At 43.1% G+C, this 15,901-nt stretch overlaps 1 protein-coding gene across 1 annotated transcript in view; it reads right to left on the reverse strand.

Moving 5' to 3' along the window:
* Nucleotides 1-15,901, reverse strand: part of ptch1 (patched 1) — a 51,344-nt gene that overhangs the window by 15,070 nt on the left and 20,373 nt on the right. Inside the window, exons 8-16 of the mRNA XM_070834170.1 lie at nucleotides 13,116-13,263; nucleotides 11,356-11,487; nucleotides 10,957-11,112; nucleotides 10,367-10,465; nucleotides 9,096-9,221; nucleotides 5,971-6,089; nucleotides 4,766-5,447; nucleotides 3,534-3,843; nucleotides 2,044-2,186 (exon numbers count right to left, since the gene is read on the reverse strand). Of these exons, the coding sequence (XP_070690271.1) occupies nucleotides 2,044-2,186; nucleotides 3,534-3,843; nucleotides 4,766-5,447; nucleotides 5,971-6,089; nucleotides 9,096-9,221; nucleotides 10,367-10,465; nucleotides 10,957-11,112; nucleotides 11,356-11,487; nucleotides 13,116-13,263 (1,915 nt within the window). The remainder of the gene's footprint in view (nucleotides 1-2,043; nucleotides 2,187-3,533; nucleotides 3,844-4,765; nucleotides 5,448-5,970; nucleotides 6,090-9,095; nucleotides 9,222-10,366; nucleotides 10,466-10,956; nucleotides 11,113-11,355; nucleotides 11,488-13,115; nucleotides 13,264-15,901) is intronic.

Consider the following 15,901-nt stretch of genomic DNA (forward strand, 5'->3'; position numbering starts at 1 on the left):
TTTGCCAGGGTTGGAAAAGGTCTGGTCCTCATTTTGAGGCAAAAAACAGCTACTGCTGTAAGTGCACGCACAACAGACAAAAGCAAAACACACACTTAAAACATACGAATGCGCAGACAGGGTTGCTTCAAAGAAACCACGTGTTTCAGCTCCCCTCATTGAGGACACAGCAGTGGCGCACGGAGGGAGGAAAGGGAGGGAGAGACAGAGAGAGCAAGAGTGGTGGTGCGAGCAGGAGTTAGTGAAGGAGAGAGAGAGAGAGAGAGCTGGATTCCAGAGGATCTGGATTGAATTTAACAGCGGGATACGCAACAACTGTATGTCTTCAAGCTGTCACAGGAAGCCCAGGCAGCTCTGCTGGCGGCCCCCACGCCTCACAGCAAATACACTTCCCTCACAGGCACAGGAAGTGATGTCACATGGCCGCACACCAGGGCTGCCTCTGCTTCCTGTCGGCTAGTGGAAGGGATGGGAAGAGTAGTATGTTGCTGCAATGTAGTTCAATAGGTGAGAGAATCAGCCAAAAACAAATAGCTAGGACTAGAGGGAGAAGCTACTCGCGTACTTGTAGACGTGCACAACTTACATACAAATCATAAACATAAATTAACACAAGACACAGTAGAACTATATGATAAACTATCTGTGAGGAAAATGATCTCAGTGTTGAAAAGGACATGGCTTGTTTTGTGTTTTGCAGAAATCTTGGCCAAGAATTTTGTTTTTATATTTTTCCAGTTCCTTATCTTCTGTTTTCACCGTTTCCTGCCAAAGAATGCAGTCATGCATCCATGTATGTTGTTTTTTGGAAGTGGTACTAAAATAAAAAACAGCATGCAATGCTCTGCGGAAGCTATGCAAGGTTGCTCAGCTCCTCAAACACAATCTTTCTACTTATTTCCTGCTTCTCCCCCACTCTCTTTCATTATCAGCTGGTTAGCATCTTTCTGCTGACATAGAAAAGACTTGATCTGATCTTTCACTTAGTTTCTTTCTGGACCTCCTTTGGACACTTCAGCTGCTTACTTGCTTGACTTGTGTCATTGTTGGATGTCGAACACCCCTCCAGTTCCTCACTGGAGATGGGGCTCACTTCAACAGCTGTACTGGAACTTGTCAGATGTTTAAGATACTATACACGCAACTATTTTTCTTCTTTTGACCTCAGCTGAGGCGCAATGTGAACAGCCCCACCAATGTCTGTGCTGACAGAACCTTTAGAAAAGAAAATGGCACATCCTCTTATGACTCTGACAGCACTAGTGATGAAACGTGGGTGCTTTTCTACCCAAAAAGTAATATACTGCACTAAAAACACTGGACAGCAACATTTCTGCATATTTTGTTGACATAAAGTAACAGTTTGTTGTGATGTATAACACAATACGCTACTTTGCATGATGGTGTGGATTACTGAATTGAGGGAGAAGGAGGAGCATTTCTTCTGCATTTGGTGGATGCTTTATTTTAACTTAAATCTCTTTTAAACTTCTTGTTCAAACTCCATGAAACTCCTTGCCTTTTTTTGTGACTGTCACATTACTTTCTGATCATTTGCCTCAAGGCTGTATAATATTGGCTACTTTTTTTATAGACCCATTGGGGCCTGCAGGAGATTTTCATACTACAAAATGTATCTAGAAATCACTGACAAAATGCCAAGTCTTGATACTGCGTGCATGTGCATCAGACACACAATGAGCAAGTGAGAGATATGGTTTAAATGAAGAGTTAATAGGTTTTTCAGAGGCAGGGTAGCCTATAGCCCCAGTGAGAGCTTTAAATTCCTGGGCTCGGTAAAGTCATCACAGAGAAAAGATGAAGACAGACACAGAAAGAGAGAAAAGAGAAAAAGACGGATAGAAATATTAAGTTTTTAAGTCAGGTGTGGCTCTTCCCGTTCCAATCACTACATAACAAAACACACAGATGGACATGTAAATACAACACGATGAAACATTCATTGCAATATATGTAAGTCTGCATTCAAATACAGTCCGTGTACACTTCCTCATATCTTCCTGTCTATCTACCTGAACATACCTGGTTGAAGTTGATGGGCTTGTCCCTGCGTCCTGTCTGCACTAAAAGCTTGTACGCCAGAACGCCATCATCAGAGCCATTCCTGTAGCTGTTGAGGGTGATACGGCCGGCCTCCCAGTCTTTATCAAACGCCTGCTGGAGACCTGCAGGAAACCACAACAAGACAGATCAGTTAGATGTGAAAGGTTACGTGCCTTGTTAGCTTCATTCCTCCCCTGCAACACACTTACAAAGCCCAGTTCACGAGAAAGCACAGCACACAACAACTCAGCACAGAACAAGACAGCATAACACAACACTGCAACCTAACCCTAACCCTATAATAAGCCTGATTTATTTAATATGATAACTCGGTTCCATTCTCAACCACCAAACAAGACTTCAAAAGCCTAAAATCTGCTGCTTTTGATTCAAAGCGATCATTAGGGAATAGATCAGTAACATGTGTCTCCTTCTCTATACTACTCTCTAATCCATATGTGTATCTATCCCCTCCTCTCGGCTCTCCCCCAAGGCCCATGCTGTGGTCCGTCTGTGGGAGATGTTGTTTTGGGTCTCGTTCCTTGGCCTGTCTGGCTCCAATTTGTCCCACCATTGCAGAGAGCAATATCAGACACAGTTCTCCCTCTCTCACCCACACACTCTCTGTGTGGTTCCCAGCTGGCTCACACACAGGCTCACACAATGTGTTTTATCATTAGGGGCCAGTCAGTCCTCCCTGAAAATGAACCCATTTTTGGATTGGGCTGATGTGGAAGATAATATTCTTGTTCAGTGGCACTTTTTATTGTTATTAGGAGCTGTCACTGCTGGGTTTACAGCCAGCAACCCATGCCAAGGTGACTCCTGCTATCATACAAAATTACTTTAAGGTTCCATAACATTAAAAGGTGTGGTGGAGTGCTTATTACATGGCAAATAGGATCTAAGATTCTTGAGCAATAAATTGTAATGAAACAAAAAATTAGACAGGAAGTAGTAGTATGAGTTGGATGAGTGTATTTGAATTTGCAATGCCAAGATCCTCTGAAGCCATCTCTACTGCCAAAAGGCTCCAACATACTGTATTTTGTTTAAGGCCGAGTATAAAAATATGGCCTCCCACTTCGTCCTCCTCCATCAACCCTGATTATGGAAGACACGAGTGATTTTAATCAGGTTACTGTCAGTTCACATTTTGCAATCCCACCTACTTCTGAACTCCTGCCCAACATCTTGTTTCCTGCAGATTCATGTCAAAACACAGAAGAAAATTATGATCTCAAAACTGTTTCATGAGAAAGTAAATTATTCTCATGCCGAAACGATCTCGAATAAAATGTTGAATGCTATTAATGGTAAAATCATCTGTGACATCAGTATTAGGGTTAAATTTAAGTGGCCATACACTAACTCTGATCCACTTCATTGTCAAAAGTTTTTTCTTTGGTGTCACCCAATCCAATTTGGGTCTGGTTCAGATGGTAATCATATATCAAGATTAATTTTACCTTGCAGCCAGTCCCTGAAGTAGTGAAGCCACATGCGGGGCAGCTGTCCGTTGTCCTCCTTCAGAACGTAGCGAACAGTGTGAAACCTCTGATGAAGCTGGTGCAGGAGAGGCTGTTTCTGGGCGTAATCAGCACGCTGCGTTACCACATACATGTTGTAGAAGGAGAAGAACTTGAACTGGGCACCGATGAAGTCGTACTCGCTGGTCTCTCTGGGCACGATGTCTGTCAGCTCCAGGCCATCCCTCACCTGGGTGGTCCCGTATAAACTGACTCCCAGCAGGCAGAGGAAGAGTACAATCACAACCACCTGGAAAAAGAAGGATGGAGATGAAGCATCATCAATTAATGCAAGCACAGAGTGTAGGCAGGCACTAATTACTCTTAAACCATATAGCGTTGTATATTCTGAATGAGTGGAGAGCAAAAATATGGATAAAATGCATAATCTAATTGTTGTACATTGTACATTGGAAATAGCAAACAGTGAAGCAATGCACTTTAATATTTTAACTTAACTACAACAGTAACGCTGCTGAAAGATCTTTGACAGCAAAAAACACAAGCAGTCAGATGATCGTATGGATTTTAAACATCGTATGGATTAGCTTCATTTATTTGGATGAGAAAAACAAACCTTCAAATAAAGTGGTTTAGATTAAGTGTTTGTTTTATAACATGTCTGATCATATGAATGCTTGTTTCTTTCCCCATCAGGCTTTCATCATAGCAAAGTTAAGAAAATAGGATGCAGGTTGTAATAGACCAAAATTTTCCTTGAAGTCATTCAGCAATAAGGGGAGTGTTGGAATAAGTGCATGAAGTAATTTGGTAATATGGAGAAACATTTGACAGTGTGATGAAAAGACCAAGATTTTCTAATAATGTCAAGTACAGGCCACTTGATGATTTCAGTTCTGGAAGGCTTTCAGACAACAGGCCACCCACTAGACTGAGGTGTGTGTGTGTGTGTGTGTGTGTGTGTGTGTGTGTGTGTGTGTGTGTGTGTGTGTGTGTGTGTGTGTGCGTGACTCAGATAGGACATGACCACAACCTCCAGCCCAGATTTCCTCCTACCATTTCCTGTGGTGACTTTCCCTCCCATTCAAATTATCACCAGAGTGAATAAGCGCACACTCGCTCCACTCTTGCCTCACACAGAAGCTTTCCCTCCTCTGTCTCCTTTTTCTACCTAAAAGGGACTAAACTAAACTAAACTAAACTAAACTCACCTTAGTGGTGGGCTGCAGGAGGAAGGGAGCATAGTGCCTCTCAGCAAAAGAGGCCAAAGTCCAGCGGGAGCAGGAAGGCTCGAGGCAGCGCAGGCCCAGCGAGCCTTCACCCAACTGGGACAACAGGTCCCGTGTGGAGCTGTTGTTCTCTGGGATCTGGCCTGTCGATGAGGTTGCATCACCCTGAGGAACTGAGCTAGCACTAGAAGTCGGGGCAGCAGGAGGAGGTGCAGGGTGATGATGGGAGAAGGTAGCGGAACCTCGAGATCCCCCATTGCTTCGGCTCCCACTGTTGTTGTTGTTAAGATTGCCATGATTGCTGCTGCTGCTCCTACTACCACTGGCATTGCTGTTGTAATAGTCGTTGTTAGGGTTGCTCCTAGTCGGAGCTGGGTTGATGGGCTGCACGGAGATCTGGGATCTGGGCTCGGCCGTGGTGTAGAAGGCCTGAGTCCGGGGGTCGTACTCTGTCCTGAGCTGCACGGTTGACTGCATGGTGATTTGGGTCTGCTGGGCAAAGCCATGGCTGCTGTAGGAGGGAGGGGGGCTGCTGTAGCTCGGGGGAGGCGTCCGATATGAGGGAGGAGGAGTGCGATAGGATGGGGGAGGGCTGTAGCGACTCCCATCCACTCCATCCAGGTACGCATGAGGCTCGATCTGGATCACACGATTGGCACAGGGGCTGAAGGGACAAGGTGATTGGAGAAATGTCAGACCTTTAACTGCTGGGTGAGAAAATATATGGAGAGACTAAATGGGTGAATTCTTTCATTTTTAAGATCAACTGTGTTAAATTTCAGCCCTCTGTTACTGTGAATCTTCTGTTTCTCTCTACCAACAGCATGAAATATAGAGCTGAGATCCAACAAGGGAATTTAATACTATGTGTGCACCTCTGTAGAATTGCTGTGCCAACAAGCATGCCCAGACTGGCAGGCAGACTGGTAGAGTTTAATAACGACTGTGACGGATAAACAAACAGTCAAACAACCACGAAGCCAGACAGAAATAGACAACAGTAATTAGGTTTTGACTAAGAGGGATTGAGGTGAAGATATCTTGGAGTTAACTGTGTATTTGTTATTCACAGTCTGATCAGAGATCACAGGAAAACATAAAAAGGGCATAATTAATGAGCAAGAAAGCATTTAACTTCATCAGATATGGAAGAACTTCTTTTTGTGCGTCTGTATGTGCGGACACACCTGTAGAAGCAGCAGAAAATGTCAAAACGTCTGTCCTCTCGTCGGTAGAGGTCCATACTGAGGATGGCGGGGAAGATGAGCAGCACCATGGCAAAGTTAAACACCACCACCACTGCAGCCTGCAAGAAGCACAGAAAAAAAATGCTTTTATAGAAGAGAAGGATTGGGCTGCTGATTTTGATCTGGTGGGATGAAGTCTAAAGCAACTGGGGCTTCAAAAACATGGATGCATAAAATCCAATGGGGAAAAAAAAACATACACAAGACAGTTTTTCCAGACAAACCTCAAAAGTGTAATTAAATGTAATGAAAGATATTTCTCAATGAATATTCCTTCATCTCTGCACAAGTTCCAAATTTCAAAATGATGGGGAAGATGCTGTGAGCTCTCAAAGAATTATGGTCTCTTAACATAAACACTAGGAAGCCTTAAATATAACTTAAAATAACACAATCTGAATAAGCTAGTGTCAAGGAAAAATTGCCTTTCAACACATTTTTAGTTCCTTTCAAGACAAAAACACTGAGTGTGCAGAGAAAAAGAGAGGCGTGTGTGTGTGTGTGTAATAGAAGCCAGTGCAGTGTTGTGGTTAAGTATTTGAAGGTGGTGCACTGGAGCAGGGGGTGGGGGTTAGGGTTAGGTTGGGGCCCTGCCCAGAGTACAATCTGGATCTTGCGTAGTTGCCAGACCACTTCACACACACACACACACACACACACACACACACACACACACAGACACACACACACAGACACACACAGACACACACAGACACACACACACACACACACAATCCCGTGTGTGTGCCAGACCACCCAAGGAGCCGGAGGCCCGCGGGGCCTGAGGTGATGAGCAGGCGATGTGGCTGTACAGACAACACACACCCCTTACACACTCACACACAAAAATGCACATACACACACGTATCTACTGGCAGCTTAAAAAACTGTACAGCCTCCTACTTAAACCACACCTTAACACCAACCAGACACACACACTCACACATCCTCGCCCTCCCTCATTCAATGGCTCACTACTTAGTCAACAAGAGAGAGAAATAATGTGAGAGAAAAAGAGACATGAAGTTAGGAGAAACCTCAGTAAGCAGAGTAGAACAATTAATTCTCAATTGGCCCACTAACGTCCAGACAGATACAGTATGACTCCTCTCGCGCAGAACGACCGCTAGCTGACCCTAGAGTGGGGAGATGAATCACCACATCTGCCCTCAGCGCATGAATCTGTGGGTTCCTGTATGTGTTTTCGTCTTGTTATCTAGACAAGGTCCCTGTTTTTTTGTTCATAGCGATGGAAGGAAGCGAATGACAGACATAAAGGAGGAAAGAAAGAAAGCTACAGAGGAGTCAAGGACGGGACGTGCACAGGACGTGCTTAATGCTGTGACACATACGCACATACTAACACACATTTCTGAACGCATGAGTGCAAATCATTGTGGTTGTGGCGTGCGTGTGTGTGTGTGTGTGTGCTCCATAATAAAAGATTGGTATCAGCATGATTGTCTGCCTTACTGCAAGACTGCCCTCTACCAGTCACAAAACCACAAGTGTAAAGTATGCATGCTATGTGCGTGTGTGTGTGTGTGTGGGTAGGCATGTGTGTGTATAAAGCGAGGCTCCATGGATTAGACCCATGGGGTAAATGGATCATGTTTGACAGACTCGCTGTACTAAAGTCATCTATCCACACATGCTAATATTGTACTCTCTGTGGCGACATCTTGCCTCACTGTGAGTGTGTGTATGTGTGTGTGAGAGCGAGAGTAAGACAGAGATTTTGCACAACCTATTTTGCACAACTACAATAGTGTACAAAGTACTTACAGTATATTATATTTCTTGCCTGCAAAGAATTGCACACATGTATTTGTCACTATAACTGAATGTTTTTGTTGTGCGCGTTTGTTTGAATTACATGTTTCACAAGGGTCGATTTTGCATTTAATGTTTCCCCAGTGTGTGATTAGCAACAGAAAAGAAAGCTTATGAAATAGGACAACGTATTTAAGTCCAGATATTTTAAGATTTTGTGTCAAACTTCTGTTCAGTCTTGCTTAAAGGCATCCCAGTGGAGGTAATTAAGAAGAGGCAAAGACTCCAGGGATCACACCGATGTGCCCACCAGGGTGAACCTACTTTACACCTACTTTATCTTTACTTTTGTTGCATCAACAAATGACAAGACTGCATTACACCATTGCTGTCCTGTCCAACATAGTGACAGCAACCTCCCTTAATAATGAAATCATGTATAATATGTTTGGCTTATAACCAATATTATCACCAAGCTGATATGCTAGTAAAGCCTGTTCTGTCCTTATTTGTTCATTTTCAGTTTTTTGTAGTTTTGCTGTATTTTCTTGCTCTATGCTTCTATTTTCTTACACTGCTGCAAAAATGCAGACTTAACACAGAAGTCAAAGGTTTGATCTGATGCTGTCTTCTCTTTACAGCATGTATCGCTGTGACGGAGTGAGCGTTTGTACGAATTAACAATTCGGTGACTATTGCAGGCATTTTGTCAGACTGACAGACGTCTCTTTCTGTTCCAGTTTTCAATGTTCTGGTGACGTCTGTAATTACTGACAGATGTTAGAGAAGTCAGAGCTCCCCTCTGGACCCCCCCCCCACCTTTACACACACACAAACGCACGCACACACACACACACACACCGCTACACTATTGCTTTTCAAACCTCCCACACAGATACTACAAGTTTCCACACTCGCACATACACATGAGCGTGCGGATATTCACCACACACACACACATTCACACAGAGGGATTCAGTTACATGGACCTCAGCCACAATCTGGACAGACACCGGGCCCACCACTAAACAGCCTCAAAGAGGGAGGGAGAGGGCTGGATGGATTTAACAAAACACACACTCCTCCTCACACACACAAACACACACACTTTCAGTTTGATGAATGAAATCAATAAAACAACGGTCTGGAGAAATCTGGAGCCAATGAGAACTGGAACAGGACTATTAGTGAGAGAAGAGGCCCCACACAACTGAACTCTCGCTCACACAAGAACACAAACACACACACACACACACACACACACACAAAAACACACTCACTACCGGGCGTACCTGTAGAGAAAAAGCTCTGAGTGCCGGTATGGGGATGAGGGCTGCCATGAAGAATGCTGTGACGTTACTGATGGAGGTGAGAGCCACGCTGGCCCCCGTCCTCTTCAGACACTCGCCTGTACGGTCCTGAGACAGAGAGAGAGGGAGGTGGAAGGAAAAGCAATTAAGCTCAACTCTTTTGATCACATTTCAGCCAAAGGCAAATGTGTAATACTTGAGATCATGTACAATTATCATAATACTGATATGACTGACAGTGATGGCAACATTTTTTTAAGCCCTGAAGTGCTCTTAGATAATCCATCTGGGCCTGTCTACTTCTGTTTGAAGATTGGAGGTACACATAAAAGGAAAGAATGACAGAAAGAACATTATGACATGCTGGCCCTCGAAACAAATAAATGTTTCATTAAATTATGGCCACTGTTGGACTTTTTATTACCACTTTAAGAAAATACACAAAAACAAGGCAATGATAAGGCCTGAAAGGTTTGTCGGCAACTGTGTGAAGATTTGAAGACGTGCAGGACCACACAGAGAGTGTTTGCAGGCATGTGCATCTGTGTGTGTGTGTGTGTGTGTGTGTGTGTGTGTGTGTGTGTCAGACAGGAGAGATCAGGTTCGGCTCTGTTTAGTTTTCATCTTAGCCACACAAAGGAAGCCGGGGGATGAGGGAGGCATAGAGACAAGGGCTAGAAGGGGAGGGAAGTAGGGGAAAACAAACACAAGCAAATACATGCCTGTGTTTTCCCCCTCTGGAGGCGAAAAGTTATCCCGCTCCACAAAAACACACACACGCAGAAGACAGTCAGACACGCACACAAACAAAAGTGAGGTTGCAGAAATATACACTTTAATTATACTTTTGTAAACTTTGGCTTGCAGCAGTTTTTTCTTTTTGTTGTGTTTGATTCTGTACATGCTGCGATCTGTTTGTAAAGAAAAATTTCTTGCTATGGTCACTATGAAAATACAAAATACATTTTACGTTTTAACCTTAAGATCAACTACTGACTAAAAATTCACAGCAAAAGCTTTGAAGACACAAAAACAGAATTTAGTATCTAATACAGACTGCAACGGCTGCCGCCTTGTTTTGGAAAAGGAACATATTTAATATAGAGCATTGCTTAGATAAGTGGGCTGAGTGTGTGGCACATGGGTTGCTTGATGCTAGACCACAGGCACAGACAGGCTTTCACACATTCCTCTATGGAGGAGATAAGACGACAAAGGGGCAGGAACAGGGTGAGTTTGTATGTCTCCCTCACCTCGAATGGGATCCTCTTGTTCTGTCCGGTCTCACTGAACGCGTGAGCAAGGAGGAAGACATCATCCACTCCAACGCCCAGAGCCAAGAAGGGAAGCACCTGTGGCGCAAAAATAATCCCATGACCTTCATGGGCCACAAAGAGCAACATGGCCAGCACAACACGTTTAAGTGGTTTTTACCTAGTACCCAGAAGGCTACACAATTTTGCTTATTTGGGGGTTGAAAGTAAGTGCAAAACACATCAGAACAAAGATAATGATAACATTCATAATCTTGTTTATTTATTCTCTGATTAGATAGTTCCTGATTTAACTCAAAATGCTGTCACTGACATTTAACCTTTAGGACATTTGTCATTTGTTATCCAGTTTGGTGTCCAGCTCTAGAAGCTGTGAAATAAACAAGCTTATAACATATATTGTAATCCTAACATAGATAATTATATAATCTAAGTGTATGAATAAATAACCACAATGTACAGACTGGCTGGTTGACTTTTAGTGTCTTTTTTGAGTATAAATGAGTAGATATTGGCCTTTACAAACTGACAGACCATAGTGGCTGTCCAGTGGTGTGTGTGTGAGTTACCTGCGTGGTGGCAGCATTGAAGGAGATGCCCAGGAGAGAGCAGAGGCCCAGGCCAGCTGCCACAGACAGTGTCACAAGCAAGACTCCTGCTAGTCCTACAGCCCCCTGGGACTTGGCACAGTCCCACCGCAGCATGGTCAGACATGCATAAGCCAGCTGGGCACGAACAGCAAAAAAGTAATCCATTAATTAATCAACCTGTTGTCTGTGTGAGTCAATCATTAAACATCTTCCCTCTTCTTTTAAGTAACTACCATATCCTTTTTCTTTAATCCAAGCTAGACTTTGGCTTTTCAAAGTTCTACTCATTACCCAAAATATCCCAAAGCCTCAATATCAAATTTGAAAAAGGTTCAACTCCAAAAATGTATTTGTCTTTTTCTTTGGCTCTATTCTCACCATCAGCAGGTATCCACTGGCCACACGGATGACACTGACGTCGGAGAAAGACTTGAGAATGTCTTCCAGAGTGGTGGTGGTGAAAGACAAGACCTTCTGAGACGAATTTGCTGCCACACTCTGCAGCACCGCCTAGAGAGAGAGAGAGAGAGAGATGAACAAAAACAGGCATGTAAGCAGTCTTTAAACAAACTTCTAAGGAATGGAAAAGATTTGGAATGACATGAAACAACACTGATAAAACTGCTTATAAATAAACAAAATACTTTCCATAAAAATGTAAGTAACAGTGCAGCAGCAGCAGCAGCAGCTCAGTGAATGTTTAACGACCACTCACTCTTTTAAATCATCAAATGAAACAATATGCAAAATGTTCTCCTCCCATAATACACCAGTGTAAATTTGTACCAACTTTCCAGGCTTAACTGCCGCTTGCAAACAGCTTGATTTCCACTAGAATATGCAATTAACCCTTTTTGTTATAACTTCTTCTTTATCTACATGATCCTACCCTTAAATGTGTATATATTACTATAGGAAAGAGGTGCATTTCACTGATCTGATTCACTACAGGTTACACCTCAGATGCACTTCCAGTCCCTTTGATAAATAACATGTAATATACAGTACGTCTCTAGGTGTTGAATAGGTACATCTCACCCTGTACGTCTTAAAAAACAAAACAAACAATAGACAAATCGCAGCCCTGAATAATGAGCTCTGCCTCTGTTGTAGGAGGTATTTGGGTATTTGGGAGAATCTGCAGATAGTACCATCACCCATCCGCTCTCACTATCTCAGGGCAGACAGATGGCTTCAACATTGAACTGCAGTTACTGCTCAGTGGGGAGCAATGCTGGCTGACACACATTAGGAAACACGCAGTAGATCACACACACTCGCACCCATGTGTGAACTCGCACATGTGTCAGGCACATACCGACATGCACACTATTCTTGCAGACACGCCTAACCGTGCATAACGCACACGCACACGCACACACACACACACACACACACACACACACACACACACACACACACACACACACACACACACACACACACACACACACACACTATTTGGCATATTTTTTCTTGTTTCACGATTGCCATTAATAAAAGCACTTTGAATTTCAGTTATCACTGGACCTGAGGATGGTGCACACACACACATACTTATGTCTGTCTGTCTATCTATCTATCTATACACACCACTTGCAAATGCGCGCACACACACACACACACACACACACACACAAGGTCACGCCATGTCGAACAGAGGTTGGGCCCCCCAAAACAAAGACCAGATGATGTCACACATGAGCCACCAATGGGGCCACAGCTGGGAAAGCGATTGTGTGTGAACTTTTCAGTGTGTTTGCGTGTGTGTTTGTACATGAGTTAGAGAGAGAGAGAGAGAGAGAGAGAGAGAGAGAGAGAGAGAGAGAGAGAGAGAGAGAGAGAGAGATATCCAGCACTCCCTTAATGTATTCCAGACATGCTCACCCTGTTGCTCTATTGCTCCTCTCGACTGAGCAGTGAGAGGGAAGCTTTAGCCCTTTACCACACACCAACAGTGGTTCTAGTATCTATCAGGGGCCCTGGCTTTGGATGGGGCCTTTCCATGTTCACCTGTATCCGGCCGGTGATTTACAATGTGGTGGTAGAGGATTTAGGGTAGTTTTCTTTTCCCCTTTTCTCTTCTCTGGATCTCTCTGTATCTCTCTCTCTCCTTTCTGAAGTGTTTTGGCCCTTACCTCAGCATATCTCCTCTGCCAGGCTTCCAATATAGCTGAAGCCTTTTCTTCATTCCAGTTGATGTGGGAAACATCATCGTAGCCCCGAAAGTGCTCAAACATCTGCTTGGGAGTCATCAGCTGGAACATGGTCTGTAAGGCCTGGGCACTGCAGAGGAGGGAAGGAGGGAGGGTGGCAGAGTGAGAGGGAGGAAAAGGGGAGGAAAACATGGAAAGGGAGAACAAAAAGGAGGAGGTCAAGCCTTCACTGGCAACATCATGTCCACACGAGAGGATCAACAACGCGATGAGTTGTCTCTGAATTGTACAAATAAAATCGTGGGTTCAAACTTTTTTTGAAATGCATGATAAGTTTCATTCCCACTATCATAAAAAAATTAGATTATTAGAGCAAAGGAGTGCAAATGCTGTGCCTTGGGCAAGCTTTGAATTTGTGGCTACCCAGATTGGGTGTTAATAACAGATAACAGGCTCTATCAGGAGCACCAAACAGGGCGAAAAAGTTGGAATAATCTCAATAATTCATCCAACCAAAACAATAGAAACTCGAAATCTACTTAATTCTTAAACCAGGACATCCCGGAACAGAGAGGCTGAAAAATTATTCTATAAAGGAAGAAAGAAATAAAAATGAAGACCATCAAAACCACAAGGCCTGGAGCATATTGGATAATTTTCATCATAAACAATGGTGTGTTAAGCACACCTTCAGCATAATATTGCTCCATCTGAGACCACTGAGCCAATAATGCAGATGCCAACAGCCATGGGACTTCATTTGCCAGACACCGCACAGCGCAAACATTCAGAGCTGTCAGAGTTAAGCTGTCTCAAGCATTTCTACTGGGGCTACACATAACTGACTTTAGTATATAGATAAAATAATGAAAAATGCCCACAACAGTTCTCCAGAACCAAGGTGACATGTTTAAAATGCTTGCTTTATAAAACCAGCAGTCCCTCAAATATATTCCATTTCAAGAGCTATAAAACGTAAGCAGCAATATCAAATACCATTTTAGCTCCGTTTATCAAAGTTGGTCCTAAATTCTCTGTCTATCAAGTAAATGATATATTGTTTCAGCACTCAAAAACATAATGTGCCAGCATACAGTGCGGTGATCTGATACTACAATCATCGTCATTGTTGTCATCATCATAACCACAGTCACATTTCTTACCACTCTCCTACCCATTAAAAGACACTACAGGCAATGGAAATGTGTTCTTACATATTTATTTATCCAAAAGATTTATCACTCCAAACTCCTGACCTCCACCTCTCTATCTCTCCCTCTCCACCTCCTCCAACATGCTCTCCCTCAGATTCAAAGTTCTTCTCATCCCAAACCGGGTAACTCACAGGTGCCACTAAGCCAGCATCACTGCTGGGATTTCTTGCAGTTAAATATAATATGGCAACAAGAGCCAAAGAAATAATCAGCGGTAGAGAACAGTGAACTTGTTTTCCATCCAGTGTGCCCCTCATGGATGGCTGCAGTGCTGAACACACATGCCAACACAAATATCAGTCTATATCTTTATCTCTTATGTTGTCATCTTGTCAAACCAATCAAAAAAGTTGGATGGCACAGAAGATTAGTATTTCAGAAAGTTTACAGATTGGATTTGACAGAGGAAGTACCAGATCCCATAAAATATGAATCTGGTCTTCCGTGGTATCTGGTGTAATGAGGGATGCACATTAGGAAAGTAATACAGAAAAACAACTGATTAGTTCTTTTAAAAAATAACTTTGGAATAAGCTGCACTTAAAGAACAGTAGTCCAGTCAGTCGGTGTGATTTCAGATCGTGAAATTTTTACGAACCAAAGGAGTCGACATTAACTGGTTGTTCTCTTTATGAATATGATCTCTGTAATACAGTGATAATCATGGTAATGGTGGCAGTTAGTAAATAAAATGTAGAAACTGAGTGCCAGCAGTAACAGCCCAAAGGACAGAGCAACTAAACCACACACACACACACACACACACACACAGGCAGGCAGGCAGGCAGGCAGGCAGGCACGCACAGACACCCTAATGACCCAACCTTGCCAGGAAAAAACACAACCACAAAACAAACAACGCACCCCACTGTACTCTCTGAGCGGTATGTGTGTGAATGCATGTGAGGGTTTGCCTTTGTGTGTACTTGCATGTGCAAGCACCACCCAAACTGCAATTTCACTTTAAAATAAGTGGCCCATTAGCAAAATGTTTGATAATTTGTGTAGCTTGCCCCTATTAAAGGAAGCTTCTTATTGCTTGATAAAATGTCCATGTTTTTAATACTTTTATGTTTTATATTTACATACAAATATATAAAATCTGTATGTGCACAATACAGTACTTAATTGAATGTAATGAGTTCTCTCACAGCTTATTGCACCCATGAAATTGTATATATTATATATCCATAGGTATACCACATAATCTATAAGCTTTGTCTTGGTGCTTGTGCTGGAATTAAGTCCATGTACCCCAAATCGCTGTATATTTGGACAAACTAACCAGGCAGTAGATCATTCTGTGCACATGTGTGTGTGTGTATGAGTGGGTAGTGTCCAAGCAGAGCAGCCAGAGCTGAGCAGGAACAGCTGGAGCTCTAAGATTTCACTGGAATCTGCTAATGACTGCAAGATTTACAGCACACAGCGCACACGCACACATGCATGCGCCGTTTGAGTGAGCATAAAGGAACAAAAAACACACACTCTTTCCAGAATAAGCCCTGCAGTGATCACAGCAGTGTTTATGAGGGCGTGTATGTGTAAGTGTGG

This window comes from Pempheris klunzingeri, chromosome 7 (genome assembly GCF_042242105.1).
Source record: "Pempheris klunzingeri isolate RE-2024b chromosome 7, fPemKlu1.hap1, whole genome shotgun sequence".
Classification (NCBI taxonomy): Eukaryota; Metazoa; Chordata; class Actinopteri; order Acropomatiformes; family Pempheridae; genus Pempheris; species Pempheris klunzingeri.